A 25,672-nucleotide genomic window follows, 5' to 3' on the forward strand; every position below is an offset into this window, starting at 1 on the left:
TTTGATAGTGTCTTTTTATCTTGAGGAAAAAGCAGACCGAGTATATGTATTGTGATCACCCTATAAAGCTGCCTTTCTGCTGCCTTTTATTTGTCACCAAAATTAAGAAACAGTGCAGATACATTAGAGATTAGAAATGAATAGAAGAAAAGTTTTGGTTAGACTGAGAACCTGAAAATACAGGTGATGTATATACCTCAAACAATATACAACAGCATACACTTCAACTGAGTGTAAGTGATAAATGTTAACAACTGTTGTAATAAAGAAATTTGCTAAAAAAATGATTAAATGTTAAAAAAAAAAAAAAGTTTTAAAATTATAAATGTAAATAACTGGAAGAATTTAAGAAGAAAAAAAAAAAGAAAAAACAACTTTGGAAAATATGGCCATCGCTCTTTGGTTAAGAATGGGCTGAAACTAACAGCAGTGAGAATTCAGTCCTTCTGATTCTTAATGAAGAAGGTAAGGATGTCAGAATTTCAAGAGAATCACTCTAAACAAAAAGATAAGATAGACAAGGCAAAAGTAATTAAAGGTGTGGTAATGTGGTTGTATTTTTATATATGAGTGACATGTTCAGAAGAAATCTTACATTGCTGAATAAGTGGCATTTGATAAAGCATATGCTGCTTTACATCGGAGTAAGAGGTTCTGCTAAAACTCTGCAGAATGAAAGCAAAGTATTTATAAAATCTGTATATAGAACTGTAGTCTTTAATGGAGATCTTTGCTACTTGCACCATAAAGTCTCAGGACTCAGGATGAAATGAGGCATTATCTAGCAGGTGTGAAGTCCTATTATAATGAGTCTACATCAGTATTTTGTTTTAGATCAAGAATGTAAATTTCAAGAAAATATTTTTCACATGCCTGAATCTCTCAGTTTGCCTTGTATGTATATGAGGTTGCTAGAGTTAGAAAACACATAATCACATTTATAGAAGTGGCTGTGATGATCATCTTATACTTTAAAATATTTAGTATGACCTTTGTCATAACACCTGAAGGCTGCCACAAGTGTATAAATCATGCATGTCAAATGTGAGTTGGAAGCAAATTAAAGCAACACTGGCTTTAAGAGTTGAAATGTACAGCTAAAATGTGATATTACTTCCATAATTACTTCTCTATTTTTGATGATAATGCTTTCTGCCATGTTTTACAGTGACTTTTCACATTTGAAAATAATACTTCTTTCATTATGAAAATGAGATATCTTTAATGTTATTTGAAGTGCAGGCCTGAGTTTGTCTCGCTTGTTCGTAAGTCTGTATTTAATAATCATTACCTAGTTGATATTATCCATTCAGTTTTACTACAAATCATTGATTTACTAGATGAATAGTATATTCAGCATTTGACACACAAGATAATACTTCTCCCAGGAAACAGGAAAAACTCAGAGATTGTATCAAAGGTGTATGATACCCATCTGTTAGTTGTTTTGATTGTACAGCTTTAGTTCTTGTATTTGACCATCATATTTCTTTGATCTATTTTGTGGAAAATAAAATAAAATGAAATAAAACAAAATAAATAATAATAATAATAAAGCTACAATGGAAGAAATGTTGGCATGATCAAATTATTATTTTTTTGTCTCATATCATTCTTCTTTTCTCTTTTCAGAATGTTTTTGTAGATAAACCAGCATTTCCAGAATACAAAGTTTCGGATGCAAAAAAATCCAAATTCATACTACTGCATTTTAGCACTTTTAAAGCTGGCTGGGACTGGCTTATTTTACTGGCAACGTTTTATGTTGCTGTGACTGTACCTTACAATGTTTCCTTTATTGGCCATGATGAGCTGTCTACAACTCGAAGCACAACTGTCAGTGACATTGCAGTGGAAATTCTTTTTATAATTGGTAAGATATATTTGGAACTTTTGGGGGGTTCAGTTGTTTTTGTGTTTGTTTGTTGTTGTTTTTTACTTCTAAGTTTTAGTGTAATACAGGAAATATTCTTTAATGATTTTAAAGAAAATGAATTTTAGTTGTATAGATTAAGATTTTATTTGAACTTTTGTTTAAATATTTACATACATTACATTGCTTCAAGTAGTCTTGCTATTTCTCAAAAAGCAGTTTGAACTTAAGTTTCACAATATTTTTTCTTACCTTGTGGATGCCTAAGAGTTTCCTAAAACACCAGTCACAGAGTTTGCCCAGGAATTACAATGAAGTTATTTATACTATATTCATATTTATAATATATTCATATTTTTTTTCTTAATTGAGTTTTGTAAACACTTATAAAAACACAGGCTCCAAGTTGAAAATTACTAATGCTGTAAGATTAAAACTCTTATTACGGTAAAGCTAATATATGGTGTTGAAATTCTATACTGACAACTGAAATAAAATTTAAGATGTTGCAGCTTGGCATCTGGTTCTTTCTCTAAGCTTTTATTTCAGTGACCTGTTTAATATTTATGTCTCCAATGAATTAAAAGGAAAACACAGTGATGCCTAATAGCAAAGAAAGTTTGACAAAGGAATTTTGTATTATCTATTATTCATTTCTTTATGAACCTAAAAAAGAACCAATGGCGAGGGTCACATAGATATGGTTTGTTTTTTTCCCCAAAGTTATTATTGTTAATACTAAATCACTTTCTGCTGTCACACTGACAATCAGATCTTTTGAAAATATGCAGGTAAAGAAGTTGTTTTAAAGAAGAAAAAAAAAAAGCAAAGCTGAACATGTCATTATTGAATGTGAAAAGAATTGGGGATGATTCTAATAGGTAAAGAAAATGAATAAAATAATAAAAACAATATAATATTTAACATTCTTTTCTACTTTCCTTTTTTCTATTTTTTCCTGAAAAAAAAAAAAAATAAAATATGTGGCAGCAGTGTTACAATCCTCCCTATGAAACCTGAAGATTGAAAGTAAAATATTAAATATTAAGCAACAACTCCAATTGCACTTAGTTTAACAGAAGCTTTTGTTAGGAAAAATTTGAAGAGTTTACTTAATGTCTCTGTTTAATATAGCAAGTAAAACCCACAGATACGTTGCTGATGGAACAATCAGATATCAGGGTGGATATACATTTGTATTTTATCCTTTCTATATTGATTTTCTGTTATGCTTATGGTGCAGTTTTCATCTTTGTACTCACTGTTACATCTTGGCTGACTCCCAGGTTAACACAAATGATCAGTATTGAATTACACAACAGTATTGCGGTGAGAAATCTTTGTTCTGCAACATAGATCACAGAGGATCAGTTTTTGTGCAGTTAAATAAAAAAACAAGTTTATGACTCCAGTGAGTCATAAATGACTCTATGATCCATTTTAAAGAATTCAATATGAAATGATTCCACTTGATCTACCTGGGAGTCTTTTTGTGTTTATGAAAACCATAGACTCAAGACTATGACATTTTGCTAATGGTTGTATCCATAATCACACACAGGTGTAGATAACAAATCTGTGCTATGAATTTGTCTGTTACAATCTGAGCACATGAGAATTTAATATGGGCCTATCAAATTTATGTGCTGTAGAGCTCATTTGTAGCAACACGGATGATATATTGCACAGTGCAACTTTTTTTTTTAATATATCCTTTGCTTTAAACAGAATTTTAGTAAGTCAAAAGCAATGGTATGTCTTTGATCCATAAAATAGTTTGGTAGAAAAAATAAAAGAAATTTATTCTATCAATTTTACTTGATTTTTTCTGTTTAGACTGTTAGCTCCATCACCCAGGAAGTCAAACTGTGTTTATAACCAAATAAATTAAAAAATATATATGTTCAAAATGCGAGAAAATATTTGTTTGAATAGCTAATGTTATTTGTAAGCACAGGCACTGCACTATAACATAATTTTTCTCCTCCAGCTATATTAATACCTTAATTTTTTTTCCAAATTAATTGTAGAAAAGGGTTATGGAACATTTAGTAAAAGATCATACTGCATTTAAATCTCTGCATTAAATTTAAAGAAAATAGTATTTTTATATGGTGGTCCCTTGTTCATTAAAATATTGAGTGAGAGTCTTTGAACCAGAGTAACCACGTTAAAAGTGGTAACATTAACAGTATGCATAACTTTAAGTTTGAGGGCACCGCAGCTCTGCCAGGAACATCTTTGATAAATGATCTGTGTGCTCTGACAAAAGTTAATGAGAAGTGTTGAGTAAAAATATGACATTTGAGTTTGTCAATGAGACAGTGCCTCAGGTGGGGCCTTCAGCTGTTTTACAGTCCTGTAATCATGGCTTGAGGCATTACAGCTCTGTAATCATGGACTGAGCAACAGGAGTATATCTTCTCTGATTTCATTGAGATTTCTCAGAACATGGAAAATTCTTTTTATGCATGCAACTCGTTTAAAATCTTATTTGGATTAGGAATGTCCTACTTCTTATCTGTGTTATCAAAAGAAGGAGAGCCATGACAATAAAAACGAGAGATGTTTTCTTCACATCAGTTAAAGGGAATGAAAAAGATGGAGGCTAAGGGTTTCCTTTATGCAGAAGAATTTGAATAAATATACTAGCTAAAAATATATATTTAATACTTACCCAATTTGCAATTCAGCATATGCTTAAGCATGATAAAAATGCATATGAAAGTGTTCATTTGACTTAGGGTACTTATCAGTAGGAGTATTGATCTGAGTTAAATTATTTATGATAAAAGAATATACCTCACAAGATGTTTTACTGCCTTAAAGACCTCTAAAGCATAAACAGAAGATTAATAATAATTAAAACCAATTTATGATGTCTTTGGGGAAGGTGTTGGAGAAAATAATTTAAAAATTTAAAGTTATTACAATTTGAAGTATTTTTCACTTGATGTTTCCTGTATGTACTAGGTTTTGATAAATTGTGTGATGCATTGTTTGAACACTCGCTTAGATCTGTTTCCCTTTGGAATATATGAAAAGTCTCTTTAACATTCTCTTGCAAATGTATAGTTTGATCCTTCTATCCTCTGATTAGTTTTAGAACTCTTTGATGAATTCATGCATCTTAAAATCATAAACAGGTAGAGAGAAAGCCTTTTTAACATTAGTACATTTAATCAAATGCATAAAATAATTATCTTTTTGTTTCCTTTGGTGAGTGAGATTACCAACTTTATGGTAATATTTACTTTGAAGTTTCTTTCTCTCATGTGACATAGGTGATAGGTGGGTTCTTCATTTGCAGGTAGTTATGTATGGGGCCTGAACAACAGAATTATCCATATTTCTAATAATCAGAATAGAAAAAAAGTTAAGATAAACTAACCATCTATTCTACCTCTCCTGCCCACCATACACACGGGTGCACTAGTCTAAAACCTTTATCTATGGCTTTTGATCTTAAGAGAAAATTAATCACAGTTACTATAATTCTCTTTGTAACTCTCCCTCTTGTTAAAAACTATCCAACAGGGTTGTTTTTTTTTTTCTAAATTTTCAGCTTTTAACAGCAAGATATTTTGAACACATAATGCATTTGTTTTGCATGATAGTAAAAATTAAGAGTTTTATAGTCAGACATCTATTACAAATCTAAATGGCTCAGAAGCAGTGGACCTCAAATAATTGCCAAAGTGACTTAAATAATATGAAGCCATTGTGTCTCAGATCTTTTGTGCGTATATATTTAAAAACACCTGCTGTGTTTTAACTCAAGACGTGCCTTTACACCATAGTCATTCAATCACTACCCATCTCCCCAGTGAGATTGGGGGAGAGAACAGATAAATATATATAAATATATTTATGGTATGGAATATCCATTTGGCCATTTTAAGATAGCTGTCCTAATTCTATTCCCTCCCAGCTCCTTGGTCCCTTTGCTGTAAGTGGCCTTGGCTCTGCACAACACTGCTTAGCAGCAACTACAAACACTGGTGTGTTATCAACATTGCTTTTCTCCTAAAACCTACATAGCAACATACATACACTCTGAAGAAAAAAGTTTTGTCCCAGCTGAAACTAAGACAACATCAAAAAAACAGTTTAAATTTGTTTCACTATTTGTGATATACAAGTCATTCAAATATGCATAATGCTGTATTGAATTTATCAATTTATGAATTTATATTTATCAAAATTTCCTGGAATCAGATCAATTAATATCAAATGCTAGAGATTTTATTATGTTTCTTTAAATTAGATTTTTTTTTCCTTATGTTCTTTTTTTATTATTGTATCATTTCATATCTTTGTAAGCAAAGAGAAGAATATGTAAAAATAATTTTGTACCTGGAAGACTTGACATTTAAAGAGAGGTCTTCTGCATGTTGAAATGAGATGGTAGTATTTTGAATAATATTTTAGAAAGTTCACCTTTAGGTGAACACTAAAAGAGAGGTTTTATCTCTGGGAGCTTATGTCTGAGCATCAAGTCATCTCATCTGTGAATAAAAAATGACAAAATTTGAAGCAGGATAGAATGGCACTGATGCACCTAATGTTAAGGAGGGAAGATCACAGTCTGCGGATCAGCTAGCAAAGTGAATGAACAGTACAAAATATTTTTACTGAAGGCAGTAATACATTTGTTAAAGATGCTCACTCAACGCACCAATCAAAGTTGCTAAGACAGAATTTTTTCTGGTAGCCTTTCTTACATGCCCTTTTAAGGAGAACAGCTGCTCTACTGCATGCAGTGTACCATTTCTGTAAACAAATACATCCAATACATAAAGAAAATAAACAATATGCAGATACATGAAATGAGAATGAATGTGTCCTGTAATTTTGAGTTGTATCGGCTTCACTGACTCTCGTTAACTGAGGAATGATGCACTGACTTTGAAGAATAGTCTTCTTCATAGTAGCTTCTGTGATGCTACTTTTTGTGTTTGTGATAAAAACACAACTAATTGGCCTTACATTTTGGCTGGTATCAGTCAATTGATGATCAACACTTGTTGTTGTTATTCTTTGTCCTTTCCACTCAAGTCCCCCCCCCCCCCCCCTTTTTTTTTTTTTTTTTTTTTTTTAAAGTTTATTGGACTTTTTTGTCTATTTGATCCTCTGTCTCAGGTGCAGTGAAAAAGTAATTGTGTGATGCTTAGCTGTCTACCAGGGTTAAAGCACAGCAGATCTGCTTGTGAAATGCCTCAATCACATTTCTTCACTCTATGAAGTTGCTATTTCTTCTATTTCTGCTAGTTTTATTAAGAAAATTACCCATGCAGAAATTTTTTCACCACAATTGTCACAAAAATATTTTGTGTGTGTATGTTTTATTTGTTTGTGTTTATTCTGTTTTTGTTTGTTTGTTTCTTTTTGTTTCTTTTTGTTTCTTTTTGTTTCTTTTTGTTATTAAGAAGAATGATCAGCACATATTTTAGAAATAATTTTTAGTTCTTTGTTTTTATTTCAGGACTCCAAATTCTGTGCTTTCCTGTGAAAAAGTCAATATAGTATATTTTAATTACTCAATATGTTCATAGACTGAGTCTATTTTTAAGAGGCAGAGAATAGCTAAATTTAAAAAGTCCAGAGATTTGTAATTATTATAAAGGTCGTGATATGTGGTGCTTTTGTGAATTATCAGCTATTGTAAAAATGAGACTACAGGAGATCAGATAATCGCTGTTGAACATCCTCATGGGTAAAGAGACCGTCCTGAAAACATAAAACCACAGGGATGAAAATCAAGAAAGTGGATTAAGGAACATAACAACTCTTCTTTTATTTTTTAAGCTCTTGGTCTTTTGGTCTGCTTTATGATACTGGGATTTGAGTTTTTGGCTCTCAGTGCAATAAAGCATTGCCGATAAAACCTCAGTTTTACTTTTTGCATGCTGGTCATTCTGTGTGTCTTAGCATGGCTATAGTAGAGGGTGTACAGCAACTTGTAATTGTGCTGTTGGTCTGAACACACCGTGCCAGCACATTATTTCCGTGTGTATTATGTTCATGGAAGGAGTGACTTTTCTTTTTGCAATATCCATTCAAATAACTAATGCTTTCAGATTTTAATGTTAATTGGTGATTTACCCAAGTAAAACATTTCTGTCTTCATTATCCCATTATTACCTACTGTAGGAACAAATAACAACAAGGAAGTGCAAATCAGTGTGTCAGCTACAGACAGATTTTGGAAACTAGTCCTGCTATGAACCATCATGTCAGAAAACAGATCTTGCTCTGTTAAAATCACTGAACACTTTGTCAATATGTCAGACTGTACTAGAGCAAGGCTGAGAACATAAATCAGAATGCTGCCATTGAGCAGAGGCCATGCCATTCCTCATATGCTGTTCAGTGATCAGCATATTAGTGTCCAATAATGAATAAACTTCTCTTGTAGGAAAAACTTGACTGGTTATACACCTTATTCCAAACTCAGTTGTGAGTATTGCAAAGCAGAGCCTTTGAATTATATTCTACATTAGCAGAAACTTTCAGAGGTCGGTTGTGCTACATGAACGTGATTCATGAGGCAAATTTTAAGAAATAAGGGCGTAAAAAATGCTTTAAATATTCATCTGAACAGATGTTGTCTGACTAAAGCCATGAAACCTCTGAAAAAGATTTTTTAGGGGAGGTGTAGTAAATCTCTTATATGAGTTTCTCTTTCTTTGTGATTGTCTATGCAAGCCAGAGTTGTTTCTACAGCAGTCTGGAGTGCTAACAGCCAGGAGAGAACATTACTTGTGGTTGTACTCAAAGAGGAATAAGAGGGATTTACCTGTTAGCAGTATTTTCTCATTTTATATGTACTGTTGCTTAAGGACTAATTCTAACCTTTTAAATAATTCATTTAATAGATAAGCTTCTTGTTAAAGTTATTTTTACCACTAGCAAAGTGGTTTTCCTCATGTTGGTATGGAACTTCCCATGTTCCATTTTGTTCTCATTACCCCTTGTATTATTACTGGGAATTGCTGAAAAGAGCCTGGACCAGTCCACTTGACACTCGCCCTTCAGATATTTATGAGCACTGATAAGATCCCCTCTCAGTCTTCTCCAGACTGAGCAGCCCCAGGTCTCTCAGGCCTCAATTCATAAAGATCCTCTTAAGGAAGAAAAATTTTGATCAACTTATCCAATCTTAAGTATAATGCATTATATTTCATCCAGGTATTATTCAAATAAACTGTGCTTGAATAAAGCATGTTTTCCTGAATAAAATTGCTCTTTTCAATGACATGAGAGGAAGGAGAATTCACAAATTGCTTCATTTATGGCTTATAAATGACTCTTTATTATCACTATTTGCATTTTTATCATCAACCAGCAGAACTGACATCCTTTAGGATTGCTAGTTTAAAATATTTCTGATTCTTGCAATAAATTGGATTGTAATCTATCATTATTTTTATGACACAAAAATTATTTTATGACACAAGCAGCTTTTGCTTCTTCATTTCTAAATTATATAAGAATTGAATATAATTACTTTTTCCATGGAAAAAAAAATAATAAAAAGTTATATTTAGTTTTCTTAATGGAAAAAAATATTTTTTATTTAATATCTACAATAATCTACTTTAAGACTTATTGTTTTAGAAGGTGTAACTTTCTTTAATATTTAATTCCAGTATTTTTTTTTTCTTCTAAGCTTTATTTGATTTCATATGTGCCTAGATTTCTAAGCAATTGGTGTAAAATAAGCATTATTTTCTTTCCCTACATAAAGCCAGTGTTATCTTCCTCACCTTATCTTCTCAGCATCTAAAATAACATAGTTAAACTATTTGCAGTAATACATGATTGAGAGCACATGATGACTTGAAAAAGAAAACAAACAGTTTTCCATCAGATTTACTAGGAATATTTATTTTAAAGATGATTTAGCAGAAAATTAAAACGAACAAACAAACAAACAAACAAAACAGTAAGGGTTAATACACAGACAGATAAATTGTTCTTCAAGCAATATAGGACAAATATTTCTGGCAACCTTTCCTAAAAGCAACCTGGTCTGATTCTGATATCATTATTCATATGTAATTAAATAACACTGGCTTAAATAATAAGATAAATCCAAGAGCTTTGGTTTTGGGAAAGGTATAGCTAACTAAAGGCAACCAATATCACAAAATCACATAATGGAAAATCATTAGAAAATACAATAAAGGAAGAGCTGCCCATAACATCTAGGAGAGGGAGGTGGCATAGGAAACTGTCATCTGTGAAAATCAATGGAGTTAAGAAGCCTAAATTATCTAGATATCAAGTATGGGATTGAATTACTATAGTCTAATAAGAATTCATGCTTCATCAAATCCGTTGGTTACTGCTTATTTGTATTCTATTTGCCCTAAAGTGCAGAATTTTTCAACTTTATTTAGCTCCCAGTAGTAAAAGAGAGGTAAAAAGAATTATATTACCTAGCATTTTTAGTAATCAAAAAGAGTGCCATGAGAAGATAGTGAATCAGCTGACTAAATCCCTATTCTGCTGTAGCTTGATCATGTTTTTAATACCAGTAGGCTCTGTTTAAACAAACAAACCTAAGGAGAAAAAAAAAGTTGGCAGACGAAAATTAACTGCTTCAGGTAATACAGTCCTGTTCATTGTTAAAGTGGTTCAGCTGCCTTGCAAATATTGTTTTATCATTGGATTACCTCTTTTTTTAAAATAATAATAATAATTATAATAATAATAATTATATAATAGGGATTAAAAACTATGATTATACAAAACATATTTTAGAACTTTGCTTCTGAAATTGGAAATAGAAAACTCTTGTAAAAAAACAACTTAAGGACTGATAGTTTGAATATTATTTCACATTTTTCACTTTCTTATATCATCTAAGATTGCAACCTTCATTATGCATTAAGTTGAACCTCTGGCTTTTTGCACAGTCTTTCTTCTTTTCACTGAGCACTAGTATAAACTAGTATTTTCATACTAATGACTAAGTGGACATGTGTGAATTTTGTCATGGTAGAAATATTTAAGAGAATGATTTGGAAAGACTGTGATCTCCTGCAGAACTTCAAGAAGAGTCGCAGAATGGTTCAAAAGACCATTTTAACTGCCTACTGAACCACCTCAAGTTCCCAGCAAATTTTTACCCAGCTATGAAATACACAGTCTTTTAGCGTGAACTGAGCACTGCTGAGGTTTTAGGGCATGGACTGTTATGAGTGGAGAATGAAATTCTGTGTGTAAAGAGGCTGAGGGTAGACCTTATTGCTCTCTTTCAGTATCTGAAAGGAGCTTACAGTGAGAGCGGGGCAAGTCTCTTCTCACTGATGACAGGTGAGAAGGGATATGGTATCAAGCTGTGCCAAGGTAAGTTTAGGTTGGAACATTAGGAAACACTTCTTTACAGAAAGGGTAGATAAACAGGGGAATAGGCTCCCCAGGGAGGTGGTTGAGTCACCGTGCTTGGATGTGTTTAAGAGCCATTTGGATGTGGTACTCAGAGATATGATTTAGCAGAGGGTTGTTAAAGTAATATGGTTAGGCTGCTGTTGGACTTGATGATCTTTGAGGTCTTTTCCAATCTGAGTAATTCTATGATTCTGTGATATCACAAACAGGAGTGTAAAATCATTAGTGTTCTCAAATAAGGAAAGGATTAAGTCTGTTTAGTTGAATCACTGTATTAACTTTAGAAATTTTGAATGAAAATTATGATATTATGAAAACATGCAGCCGCAATGATAGCAAGTTTGAAAGACAGTGCAATAATATTTGTGCATCCTTCTGAAGGTTACTCCTGAGGATGACTTATGAGATTTTAATTTGAGTAAAACAGTGATAAATTAGGAATACCACCTTTACATAGATTAAAATTTTTGAAGAAAAAAACCCAAAAATCAAACAAACAAACAAAAAAACCCTGTTTTGTAGTAGCTGATTTTCTTCAGTGTTTCATTGTAATGTCATACAAGTTTTAGAGATACCACATTTCATTTTATAGGGTTTAAAATAATTATTATAATAAAATGCCCACATCTTGCCAGTAATGGAAGCAGTAGGTTCATGGCTAGTTCACTGTGAGATCCAATCAGAAGATAAATAAGTTTTGAGCTTTAAGTTTGGGGTTGATCATGCCAAAAGCAAAAAGGTTTGTGGTCAGTGGTTGTGAGGTGCAGAACTTTTTTGGGGCACAAGAGCTGAGCAGAGTTAAAGAGAGTAGCAGCAGGCGTATGTAAAGAGGCTGAGAAGATGGGGAGGTAAGAGATTTGGCTAAAGAGCCTGAGCAAGAACAGCTTTCATTTGGGTGATTGGTCACTGATTTGCCATTAAATTTTTCTTAATGTGAAGTGATTCTGCATAATATGATGATTGAAATTGGAGCTGAAATAGCTGAGAAATATCTATTTAAATATTGAGGGGGGAACAGTGGGGTAAGTTGTTTGAAACCTGTTGACTGGCAATTCTGAGTTGTCTCTGTGGAGTGCTGCCAGGTCAGGTTAACCTTTGTACAGAGTCACTGTACATTGACTTGCTGCTTTTTGGACTGAATAAATTTGTTTCTGTTATGCTCATCAGCTCATCCACACTGCAGCAAACTTGAGCAGGATCCAAAACCTGCAGCACAGGTCAGAACTGGCCTAAAGTGTAGGTTTTTGTTTAACAAAATATGTGTATGTATGCTAAAACAAGTCAGAAGTCTGTGGAATAAAAAGACAGCCTGTTTTATATACGAATTAATGGCCGTTCTTATAGACAATAGCACAGTCTAAACATTATCTTGATCTTTAATTTGCATGGTCTATTTTTTGCTGTATAACTGTAATTAATTTTGAATTATCCAACTTAAAATAAGAGCCTGGCTTTTGCCTTATGAAGAATAGAGAGGCTTTGTCCTCCCCTCTCTCTTTACATCAAAGAATTTAATGTAGAGGTAATATTTTAAAAGTTGTAACCTAGTGAGTCAACCAATTGCACTATTATTAGATGTTACTCTTGCTTTAGTATTATGTAACTTTTTAGTGGCGTTGCTCATATCAGAGACATTATTTACATTCCTTGTTATGCTTTACTGGGCATATGACATGATCCATGTATCCTGAAATATCATTTAAAATGATGTTTTCCTAAAATAAATGGAAAAAATCAGTGAGATGACTTTGCTTCAGAAATATTTTTATAAATATTATATTATATTATATTATTATAATATTATAAATATTTTTATAAATACAGTAATAATGCTTACTAATATATAGTTTGTTCACTACTCTTTTGGCTTCAAGAAAGGAGAATAGTTCTTCTACCACTCTAAAACAAACATATCAAATGCAGCAAATGAAGCTTGCACAGGATGAAGTTGATTGTTACAGCATACATATAGATAATACATTTAACATATATCTTATAGAAAATTTCTGAACCAGTTAGTCTCCAGAGTTATTACATTCACTTCACTTATGCTCACCTTATCTCAGGGCATCAATAACAAAACTTCAGCACTTACTTTACTAAGGAAAACTGATAGTTCTGATGTGGCTCTCTAGAATCTCTGAGGTGTTCTGTTATTGATACTCGAATTTCAAACTGCGCTTTGATAGATTAATGTCATCTGTAGGTGGAATCTAGTGCGCAGTAAGCTAAAACATATAGAATATAAATGTTGTATACGTTATATAAAATTGTTACATAAACACTATATATTATTAAATTGTTATACATATTATTAAATATTCAATGGGTATTTTCAGAGTAGGCTATTGTGCAGGTTGCTGATGTTTAATTCTTATCTCAATTTGCTCACTGTCCTTGCTGCTCAAAGTTTTAATCATGAGAAAACAAGAAAGAAGTAAAAAAAAATGTTAATGTTGCACTTTTTAAAGAGCAATTCCCAGAAAGCTGAGGAACATATCATTCCTAAATCTAAAATCTTCTGGGCTAAATGCTCATTTCTAAATTACTGTTAAAATTTTGTTGTGCTTTTAGAAGTAGTTTGGCTTAAGAGTTCTTCCATCCCCTTCCCTCTCTTCAGCTTCCTCATTTAGACCTTTCATAGAGCAGTTAGATTGTCAATAAAGCCCAAAGAAACTCTTTTCACCCCAGTGCAGCTTACAATGCTGTCAAGAAATAAAAGATAGATCATACTCAGCTATTTCCCTCTGGACTTTTATTTAATGTGTTGGATGCAGAAAGAAGCACTTGCCATTTTCTATTTGATTTTATGTATCTGTAAAAGTTACGTGGAACTGCTTTCCTAAATTGCTTTGAAAAGAAGGCAGAAATGATGTACAGAAAATAATCTCTTCAGTCTTGAACAGTGAATTGCATGTGTACATTGATAAGCCTTTGGTACAGTAGATGGCTTATGGGAATTTAAAGCAAGCATCCTTTTCTGTTAAAGCTTTAGTTTTCTTAAAGATACTAACGTGCAGTAACTAGTCAAATCCTTTTTTATTACCTTGGTAACTACGAAATGAATGTTTCTTAGTAATGAAAATGTTTCACCATTTATTTATTTATTTATTTTGTAGAGCTCATGTTGTCAGTTGGAGAAAGGGTAACATTTCCATATGTTTTATTTTTTCAAATCTCTGTAATTCGAACTACTGAAAAATAATTTGACTATACTGCACCCACGTAGAGCTGAATGCACACCTTTGCTCATTTTGAACCTTATGAAATCCTTCTAATTTCACATTTTAATAGCATAAAGCTAGTTAGAAAATATTTGTATAGCTTTAAGAATATATCTTAACATATAATAAAATTTTAGCATGTAAGAACTCATTCTGCAGAACCAAATAGTCTCGTATTCGTGTCTAAGTTATTTCGTGTTAAGACTCTGCACTACACCTTGAAAAACGTGGGTGTTTAATAGGCTAACAAAACAGCTAGAAACTGTATTCTGCAGAAATCAACGAGTTTTACAGCTATATTATGAAGACATAATTTTCATGGCAAAACATAGCATTTTTATTTCACATCATTCACATTTTCACTTACTCATGGAATCAGTTTAATGTTGATAAAATACTTGGGGTCTTCAAAAAAGTTCTTTTAATACTTCCAAGTATGTATCACTCATTACATCACAATTTCAAAGTGTAAATTTATGGTAAGGTTATATTTTCAAGATCCAAACAGTAACTGATCTTCAGATAAAAATAAGTATTTTGCCACATTATAAAAGATTGCAGCATAATTTATTCCACATTAGCATAACATTTATAATTCCACATTAGCCAATAATTTTTTTAAAGACATATAAGAATTTTTTATTAGTAGGCATGCAGAAAAGTGAGTATATATCTGAATCTAAAGGTACTTGTACTTGTGTTTTTCATCCTACACTGTATGAATAGATTTTAGTTTCCAGAAATTGCCACTCTTTTTGTAGACAAAATTGTCCTTAAAAATGAATGTATATCTGTTGCTTGTGTCTGTATCTTTTTGCCAAAGTAGAAGAAAACACATTAATGTGGAAGACCGGATGAAATATAGCTGAAAAATAACTTCTGTCATCCACACTGAAAAATGTAAAAGCAATTCATAAACTACTAAATTATTTTATATCTAGAACTACCAATTTTTTTTGTTTGTTTGTTTACAACGTTGCAAAATACATGTCAGAAACATTCTTTCTTTAAGGATGAGAAATTAGTATTTGAATAATCTTAACAAAAAAAATGTGACTAATTTGAGCTGCATAATATTTAATTAACTCATTTTCAGTGTATATTTTCTACATACGCTTATTTTTATTTTTAAAGCTTTGTTCTTTTAAATAGTAAGGAAAAAATAACACTTTTTTTCATTTTGCTGTCTGAGCAGAGTCTATTCATGCATGCTGGTCATTATCATTGCTTTCGATGACAATTTCAGGATAAAAGCTATATCACAAACTGGGTATTCATGCTCATGTACAAAACAGGAAGAAATATTTCTGCAGTCTATAAACCTCTAGAGATCGAAGAGTAGAAGAAACAATAATCCTACTACAACTTATTTCTTAGATTTGTCACAGTTTGGATTACAGTTAATAATATTTATATATTTTTTATATATGATATATAATATCATAATATATATATATTAGTACTGTTGCTGTTGATCATATTTATCTCCGAAGAGATAAAATTTTACATATGCTTATTGTGTAGGATGTCATGTAGCTTTTTCAGGAATGTGCTGAACTGGTTCAGTTTTAACCAGCAGATGAGAAATTAGCTGTGAGAGGAAATATCTACTTCCAAAGAGAAAAATCATATCTACTAAACCTATGAGATATTTTCATTCTGTCTTTATTTCTGTTTACAAGGCATGCATTTTATTCCTATACCTTCATCTTTACTGGTGGGCTAGAGACTGGGTTTGGCTTATAGGTTTTTCTATTTGGCACTTCTATTTCCACTTTCTCAGAGGCTATAGGAAACATCTGCTTGGTGCAACAAACGCTCCCCAGTCACCTGCACAGTCATTCTTGTTCATAGCGTGGAGCCAGCCCTCAGCAGCTGCTGCCACCTCTATACAAGTGAGATGTGTAGAAGAGGCAGCTGAAAACATGTCTTCTTGTGAATCATCCTGTAGACAGAAGTCAGTGCTGTCATTGCAGCCATGGACAGAGGCAGAGTGCACAAAGAATGTATTTTCCTCCTTGTAACACTTAGTAATAGGTTACAAAGATTACAAATGACGCGGCTGACAAGTCTATTACATGCTGGATAAATATCTAGAAAGCTGCCCTGTGAATTCAACATTAAAGAAAGTCCATTGGTTTTCAGGATGTCAAGAACATCACCTTGAAGTTTTTATATTATTGTGAGAAAAACAATTACACTCTGAATAACTTCCTGACACTTGGGATCACATCCTTTTCTATTATTACATGGTCTTCAAGGCAAGATATTAGATTTTCCTAGGCAGCTGGCTAATTATCTTGCTGTAAAACACCAGACTTTATGGTTGGCTGAACTCTTTTCTGACATTGTAAAAGTTTTACAAGTAGTTCACACTAATATTGGTAGAAACTGGGTGCATAGCTTGAGGACAGATTATAGTCTTCATCTAGTAGGATGTGAAAATGAATGAGACTTTGTTGTCAAAAGCTGAGCTTTTCTTTAATTGTTAATATATTTTGGCAAGACTTCAAAACTATATCTCATGTAGAGAGACGCTCATCTTGCAACATTAGATAAGAACATGCAGAATGCACAAACCATGAAGCAATTCTTATATCTTTTACAGTCATTGTCACAACCAAAAAACCATTCTTTCAAATGAATTCGGCATTTTTCTGTTGATAAAAAATTTTTATTGTTGCAAATGACATTATTTGTCATCTGTGCTGGACAGCTACTGCTAAAAGAAAGTTTCAGTTGCACATTTTAAATGAAGTAATTAAATATTTTCTTTCTAAAGAAAAAACAATAGGCACAACAAATATAACTTCATTCCTTCGTAAAGATGCAGTTGAAATGCACTATGACAATTTGGTACTTTTTGAGGAGAAATTTATTTTTTTAACTTCAGCTTCCTTTGAAATTTTATTGCATATAACAAATTTGTGAAGCAACTTATTAGCTCTCTATATACAGACCACTTAACAGAATATTGTGTGGGTTTCTGTATTACACTCAAGTCTTATGTATGCATACAGAAAGCAATAAATATTGTGGAGATTGCTATCCCCAGGAGCAAAGAATCATTCTCTGACTATGTTCCTTTTTTGTCAAGCAGATATTATTCTAAATTTCCGAACAACATATGTCAGCAAATCTGGCCAAGTTATATTTGAAGCAAGATCTATTTGTATCCATTACGTGACTACCTGGTTTATAATTGATCTAATTGCTGCGCTTCCCTTTGATCTTCTTTATGCTTTCAACGTCACTGTGGTAAGTACAAACTATAATCTTTTTTAATAGATTTTTTTTTTTTTCAGAGGAGGCCATGTATGTGCTTTTTTGTTGTTGTTGTTTCTTCTTCTTATTATTATTTCTTTTCCTTTGTTTTTCAAATCTGGAGGCTAAAACTTAATGAACTAAATTATACTGGTGTCTTTTACAGGTCTGTAGTATACTTTCATATTGAATACTGAAGGAGGAAATAACGTTTATTTAATGTTGGTTAAAAATTTTCAGATACTGAGTGTTAAAATAATCATTATCATGAAATTCACAAAGTGATCATTCTTTATCATGAAAGCAAAACATTGTTATGGCCAGTAAAATGCATTTTTCAATCAACCAGGTAACTTCTTTTTCTTTGCTGCTGGTCATTTAATGCAAAAGCATGTCATGATTCATAATTTTTGTGTTCTAATACCTATTACAGTCATTATTAACTTTAGCTTTGGTTTCAATTGAGCTTTATGAGTCATTTAATAAGCAATTGCTTAAGCCACTTTGAAAATATTCTAATGAATATTCTAATATTCTTATGATCTCTGTCCATAATTTATGTTGGTTTACTTACATTAATACAAAAGTTTTTCCTCTAATAGTTTTCGTAGTTTTAGTAGAGTAAGAATCTACTAAGCAAAAGAGGAACAGAATCAGAGAGTTTAATTACAAGAATAGAAAGTTTAGTTATAAGAATAGAATCATGCAAAATTCTGAGGTGGAAAGTACCTACAAGGGTCATAGATTCCAACTCATGTTTCCACATCAGACCACCAAAAATTCAAACCATACTTCTAAAACGTTACCCAAATGCTTCCATAAACTCTGGCAGGCTTGTTGTTGAGACATTTTCAATGGGAAGCCTGTAATCCTGATTTAATTTGCATACCTATGAGTGACTAGTACTGGTATAGAGCAAGAAAATTGTTTAGGAAAGCCAGATAACCAAACAGACAAAAAGGATTAAAGACCACTGCCACTAGTACTTAAATGTATCATATTTCTTTATTTTTTCCTTGTTTCCCTTTTTTGCATAGGAGATGATGCTTCCAAGTAAACATCTCCCTTACTAGTTCATAACAATTTTATTTCTCAACACTTCTCAGTGCTACAGAATGCCATGATTGGATTTTTGTTGATTTTAGATAAAATTCTGGCTCCATCATTTTGACAGATAAAGGTTAACCTATCTAGTCTAAAAGGATTAAGCAAATGGAAAATTTACATGGCTTTATGTCTGTGGACAGAGCAAAATCTACACAGACGCAAGTGTGAGCGCTGACTCCTCATTTTGTCTGTCTAAATTTATGACACAGAAAAGAAAGCTGACTGATGGTATTTGAGGTCTTCCAATGACAGATTAGGCAAAATAGAAGCAAAGTTTTTGGCATGACTAATGAGGTAATTCATTGCAATTATGTATGATTAATTACATCTGTGTTCAAATTTATGCTCAAATTATTTTGGAACGATGCAGTCTTCAGGCATTAAAATAAATTGTCTCCACTTTAAAAAATGTATCTGATTTGCTTTTTTGTATCTAGGAGTATTTTTATATATCCAGGAATGTGCTGGGTTTTTTTACTTAATAAAAATGATTATAATTTAGTCATGGTTGGGTGCACTTACTGTTTTTAACAGTCCTTTTGATATTTCTTATATTTGGGAAACTACTTAATCTCATCTCAGATATCATTACTTGCTCGTGCTGTGACAGAATGTAGACTCATATGTGTGAAGGCCACAGCACATATATAACATCTATATGTTCATCTGTATGTTACTGCAACACCTGTGAGTGTCACCCATTAAGAAGGGCCCTTTCTGTTAAGAATACAACAGAGTCATAGTTGATTCAAAAAAGCTAATAAGGGAGATAAAATTTGAGATTGGAAAGAAAAAGATTTTGGGGAATATTTTGCTACAGAAATAGTCAGCTACTGTGGTAAGCATGATTGACATAAAATAATCGCAAAAATAAAAGACCCTGTAATTTTTGTGGGTAGTGAAGAGTGCATGCTGACTGGGAGAGAGTTACTTCTAGACTTAGTAGAACTAGAAAATTTTAGCTTCAGGTAATTCTGGATTAGTAAGAAAAAGGATATTGATCGAGATGTGCACTAGGACTCTGTTTTCAGAGAGCTCACAGGGGTTCTCGGGGAGTACTGTGGGAATAAATGTCAAATTTGATGTTATTTTTTCTTTCAGTTTGTTGGTGAGTTTATCAGTCAGGTATCTACTAAGCATTAATACTAATATCTCATTAATGAAGTAAAAAAAAACAACAACACAACTTATTATTAATGGTAATTATGCCTATATAATTTTTGAAAAATAAATTTAAAATATTTTGGATCCTCATCTGCGTATTTTTTGCTAACACTTGCAAATAGCTGAAATGTAAGCCAAGTGAATCTCATACAAAGCTTCTGAGTCTTTGCTTATCTCTCTGCTTCCTTTCTCTGCAAAACATCTGGTTTACCTTCTTTCCTCTTCCAAGTTGAATTAGTAAGATGGTTTTATCTCACACATAGTTGAGTTTTGACTATTTTGGCTATTAGCAAAAACTGAAAATCATTGTGAGTTTGAAGATGTTTATTCTGTGGCTTTGTATTGAAGTTAAATGACCTTTGGTCAATCTGATAATTTTGTTTCTTTTCTAGAGTAGTGAAAGATCTGTTTTAATGCAAGTTTGTTTTGTTGTTGTTTTAAGAAAACAAAAAGAAGACCTTACCTCAAAAGAAAGATCAAAAAAATCTCCCAGTATTTCAAGTTTGTATGGCTAAATCAGAAGTAGTAAATATCTATTTACACTACAAAAGTAAAAACTTGGATTTAGAAGGTAATTTCCTTTCACTGCATCAAGAGATGTGTGCAATAGATGGTAAGAGCTGACAAGTTGTTTGTCTTACTGTTCTTCTAGGTATCCCTTGTCCACCTTCTAAAGACAGTGCGATTGTTACGCCTCTTGCGTCTTCTTCAGAAGTTGGATCGTTATTCCCAGCACAGCACAATTGTTCTCACACTTCTCATGTCCATGTTTGCCTTGCTTGCTCACTGGATGGCCTGCATTTGGTATGTCATTGGGAAAAGGGAGATGGAACAGAATAACCCCCTTACCTGGGACATAGGTAAGTTTTTTCTACTATATGCACATGTATATGTGTGTACATATACATATATATGTGTGTGTAAACATAAAAATATATGTATAATCCTGGTTTTGTTTAACCATATATAATTACTTAATGTTGGTTGCAGAGAAAATGAGGTGCTTAAGTCCTATAGTTTTGACCACCAACCAAGTAAAGGAGAAAAAGTTGCACTAAATAATGTGGAATTGGTGTCATGTCATATAAATACAATGCAATTTATGTTGCTGAGGATTTTGAAAGGATTTGAGGATTTTGAAGTTTCTAAGAAATTTTCTTTAAATTTCAAATTGAGAAGCAAATTTCTCTCAACTTAGATAAGAAAGAACAGTTCTTTCTCAATCTCTAACTACTATGTGTTTTAAAATTATGTTTCTTCGGCATAGTTTGTTTAATTGGTTTTAAGTGTGGAGAAATAATGGGAGTAGGAGATCTTTTTCCTTCCCTTTCCTTCCCTCTGCTCCCCCTCCAATGAATTAATTGCCTAAATTATATATGGTAAGAAAAATATTCTGTAAGAAAGAAAGACGATTCCATGGGCTTCAGTGATCGGCACTCTGAATTTCAGCTTAATCTGAAAAAGAGGGCTAAAATGGAAAGAAAATTCAAAACAGCAAAACTTCTACAAGTGTTTCAATGCTTGGGAAATCAAGAATCTAGATAAAAAAGGGCTGGACAAGCTGTACAAAGAGTAGACAAGAACAAGACAAACAAGTTCATCTTTTTGCAAATTAGGCAGTTTCTGAGCAGAGAGATTCCCTTGTGAGTGCTGATTATTCTTTACTATGTAGTGTAACAGATAGATCATGAAAAGCCATTAAAAACTCTCACTGGAAATACTTTTTAGCTTATTTTCAATCTTTGCTATTTTTACATAGAAGGCAAGATGTCTGACAATGCAGTGATGCTATTGGACCTCTCAAGTATGATCCAACATTTTTCCAGCTCAGATTTCCTTATGGTTTCTTTGATTTTTCCAGATTTACTTTTTAAATTTTAAACATCTCAGGTTATTTCTAAAGGTTGTTGTAGTTATTTCTGAAGGTTGTATTCAGGTGTGTTGGTACGATAAGAAAACAATAAACTGTATAGGAACCTGATGTCACGAGTTCTGGCATGCTGCTAAAGGTTTGTTGCCCACAAGTGCATCTGGTAATTTGGGTAACTTGGCTTTACTGTAGAGGTGCATATCTTTCACTGTCTTTCACAGCTGGCATATTAATAATAAACATCTCTTTTTCTCCCTTTACTTTCTGATTCCCTGTGCTTTATCTATTTTTTAAATTATTATTATTTTTATTTTTATTTATTTATTTTTTTAACTTATGTTACCTTTCACTTAAAATCCATAAGTTTATAACAGAATCAGGAGGGGAAGCAAGACCAGTGATAAAATTAAATGGATGAAGAAGGTCTTGCTAGTTTTCTTTATGCTGTTAAATACTAAAGACAAAATTAAATAATGTACAAAATAATTTAAATGATATATGATATCTATGAGAGGAAAAGAGTGCATAAATAGTGTCTAATGATGAGTCAGAGTTTCTTAGCAGAAAGAATATTCATTAGAACGATGCAAACACTTCTGACCTAAGGCTCAGTAAGATGTGTTTGAGTGCAGTATCACTTATTCTTTTCACCTTTAATTTCTTTCTTTTCTCTTAAACCCATTAAACATCATCTAAAACAGATAAGTCTGAAGGAAAAAAGATAAATATGTTAAAAAACCTGAACTCTGATGAGGTGACAATGCTGTGTCAGGAAGAATAAAAGAAGAAACAAGATTCAGTAAATATACATCTCCAGTTTGCCTATACGTTACTTAAAAGTCTGTGAAATCCTTTTATTCTTCTAGTTGGTTGTTTATTTCTCCTTCCCTTTATAAACCAGGTATATGAACTGCTGAACACCTCACACAGTGGAAATCTTTCAAAGAAAAGACTGCAGCTGTAGGGGAGGATGCACAAAGAAATCCCATTGTGCAGAAATTGGGCAAATGCTGATAACAGAAGAAAACAAATCTAGAAATAATAGTAATAAAATTGGAAGTCTTTCTGGTGAGAAATAGCTGGGGGAGATTGGGGGGGCGGGGGGGGGAGGTGGGGGAGAAGGGAAGCATTAACAGTTTATGTAGGCCACAAACGATAGCCCATTTCTGAACATGTGTTGCAGTCTCAGTGTTGAGGAAGGGTTTCATCCTCAATCCCCAGGAGGTAGTGCTGGTAGTACTCTCCACGTAGTTGCTCCCTGTTCACTGAGCTCTTTATCTTAGGAAAATCTCTTTATCTCACCGTGGGCTCTTGGCATTTATTGCAATAAAAAAACCTCTTGGTTTTGTTCTCTCTTGGGCAATGTCAATAACAAGCAAATGTCCCAGCTACCTCTTTAGAACAAAGCACAGCTTCTTCAGAACAGAACCATTTTGCTGAAGTCCCATTTGTGTCTTAGTGAAGAATGCTGTATCAGGGTTATCACACATCAGTCATATCTAGTGAGGTTCCCAGGCAGGAGCTGCTCCTTGACAGCCTCCCACCAGTGGCTTGTTTCACCATGAGACTCAGGTGTTTTCCATGCTTGACTGCATGTAACACACCTCCCCGTTGAAAGGTCTGGGGCAATTCTTAAGCTTTAGCCTCCCACCTGGTGAAACTGCCCAAATATTGAGCTTACAGCCTGATTTTACTTCAGTTCTTTCTAGAAGCGTGTTTGTGTATTTTTACCTGGAAAGCTGTTCTACCACTTTCATGGATAGTCTATGAAAAATTTAGATGTTATGAATATATAATAAAAAGTACATTGCAGTGACTGCTGCAAAACTCTTACAGCTATTATGTAGCAAATCAACATTATATCAGTTCCATATCTGTCAGAAAGGTTATTTCTATAGTTCTCTTTCATAGCAAGTAAATATTTTATGATTGTTTTGTTTGTTTTTTATGGGAAACAAAATAATGCAAGCAAGAAAAAGCTTGCTTCGGGATATAGTAAAGATAATGATACTGTAAGATGTAGAGAGTACACAGGGCAGTTTTTGTACACAGGGCAATTTCTGTGTATTTTTTTAATTATGTGTGTAACACATTTCTTCATACAGCCAAGGCAGTGGAATGTTATTCATAGTTTTGTTTTGATATGTTTTCATTTTTAAACTTCTGATTTTATTACATTAATACCAATAGTGGTTCAATTTTCCATTGGTACATAGAGTTTATTCGAGGCATTAGGAGGCACTGTAATCATCAGCATTAAAAAAAATACAGCACAAAAAAAAATATTTCTCTACTTTTTCTTTAAACATAATTTGTGTCTCCCTTGAAAAGTCTTTTAGTCTTCTCTGGAGTATATCAACCAGTGTTTACATGAAGAAGTGGTATCTTTGGCATGGATGCTGTAAAACATACAACAGCAAACATAATGTTCTAAGAAGGAAAACCCACTCCAGGAATGATAAGAATTATTTCCTTGTTATATGTAAATCTATTTTTGAGGAGAAGAATAAAAGCTTTTAGCAGCCTCCTTTTAGTGCTTCCTCAGAAATCTTGTGGCAAAGATTCAGGACTGAGATCTCGCTAACAATGAAACAGAACATTTAAACTGTAATACTGTAACACTGTTCTTTGGAACTTGCTGTGCTATCTGATGTGCACCACAGCCCAGATCTCACAGTGTTGACTTCAGTGGGAAAAACAGTTTGTTCTTTGTATCTCTTCCTCTAGATAATTTAAAAAGATGAGGTCCTTAATTTGGATTTGTATTGGAGAAATGGGAGTGATGAAAGTTCTCCTCATGGAAATATTCAAAACAAAAAAGTTTATTTCCTTTGTTCTCACTGGTTGCAATTGCAATTATAAACTTTCTTTTTTCATCTTTGCAGCTTTTCTTTCTTTCTTTCTTTCTTTCTTTCTTTCTTTCTTTCTTTCTTTCTTTCTTTCTTTCTTTCTTTCTTTCTTTCTTTCTTTCTTTCTTTCTTATCGTCTCTTTCTCTCTTTCTCTCTTTCTCTCTTTCTTTCTCTCTTTCTCCTTTTTCCCATTTTTTTTTCTTTTTATTGTTGCTTTATTTTCTGTATTTCTCCATTCTTTTTCATTTTTTTTTCCTTTTTCTTTTTATTTTTATTTTAATTTTTTAAAAAATAGATAGATAGATAGATAGATAATATAATATATATATATATATATATATATATATTATTTCCTGTCTTTATTCAGAACATAATGTCATTGGAGTTCATCTAGAATCATGGATACATTCACAAATTTAACCATGTGGCAAAATAAGAAATATGTTGTGCATAGAAAAATTACTTTTGAATTGTCAGAATGTGATGGCCTTGAGAAAAGCGCCAATGTTAAAATCAAGCTCTCACGTATAGCTCTAATACCGATATTTTAACTGACTATGTGGGGTGTTTGGAAAATATGCAGTGTGGGTACTGCTTTAAGGAACTAGAAATCATTATGTCAGCAAGCTTTTGTCATTCTGTGCGTAGCTCTAATATCTGATGAAATCATGACTGCTGGACTGGTTATTCCCACTCTCCAGAGATTGCTGGATTCTTTCCTGCTTTTCTCCTCCAGATTTTTTAAATCCTTTGCTATTAAATTTCATGTTGTTCCCTGCACTAATTCTCATGCATGAAACAGATGTTTCAATAAGACACAGGATGAAGAAATAAGATCAATTTTCAGTTAACAGGCACAAAATAGAGGCTTAACTGTGTGTAGGTACCTGACTGATCCCTCCACTGTAAATCCTCTGACTC

The 25,672-nt window shown here is 32.7% G+C and overlaps 1 protein-coding gene across 1 annotated transcript in view; it reads left to right on the forward strand.

The window, feature by feature from the left end:
- The window catches only part of KCNH8 (potassium voltage-gated channel subfamily H member 8), a 150,768-nt gene that overhangs the window by 70,317 nt on the left and 54,779 nt on the right, over nucleotides 1–25,672 (forward strand). Inside the window, exons 5-7 of the mRNA XM_015854013.2 lie at nucleotides 1,633–1,873; nucleotides 17,597–17,754; nucleotides 20,684–20,891. Of these exons, the coding sequence (XP_015709499.1) occupies nucleotides 1,633–1,873; nucleotides 17,597–17,754; nucleotides 20,684–20,891 (607 nt within the window). The remainder of the gene's footprint in view (nucleotides 1–1,632; nucleotides 1,874–17,596; nucleotides 17,755–20,683; nucleotides 20,892–25,672) is intronic.

Source organism: Coturnix japonica, chromosome 2, assembly GCF_001577835.2.
Source record: "Coturnix japonica isolate 7356 chromosome 2, Coturnix japonica 2.1, whole genome shotgun sequence".
In the NCBI taxonomy this organism is placed as follows: Eukaryota; Metazoa; Chordata; class Aves; order Galliformes; family Phasianidae; genus Coturnix; species Coturnix japonica.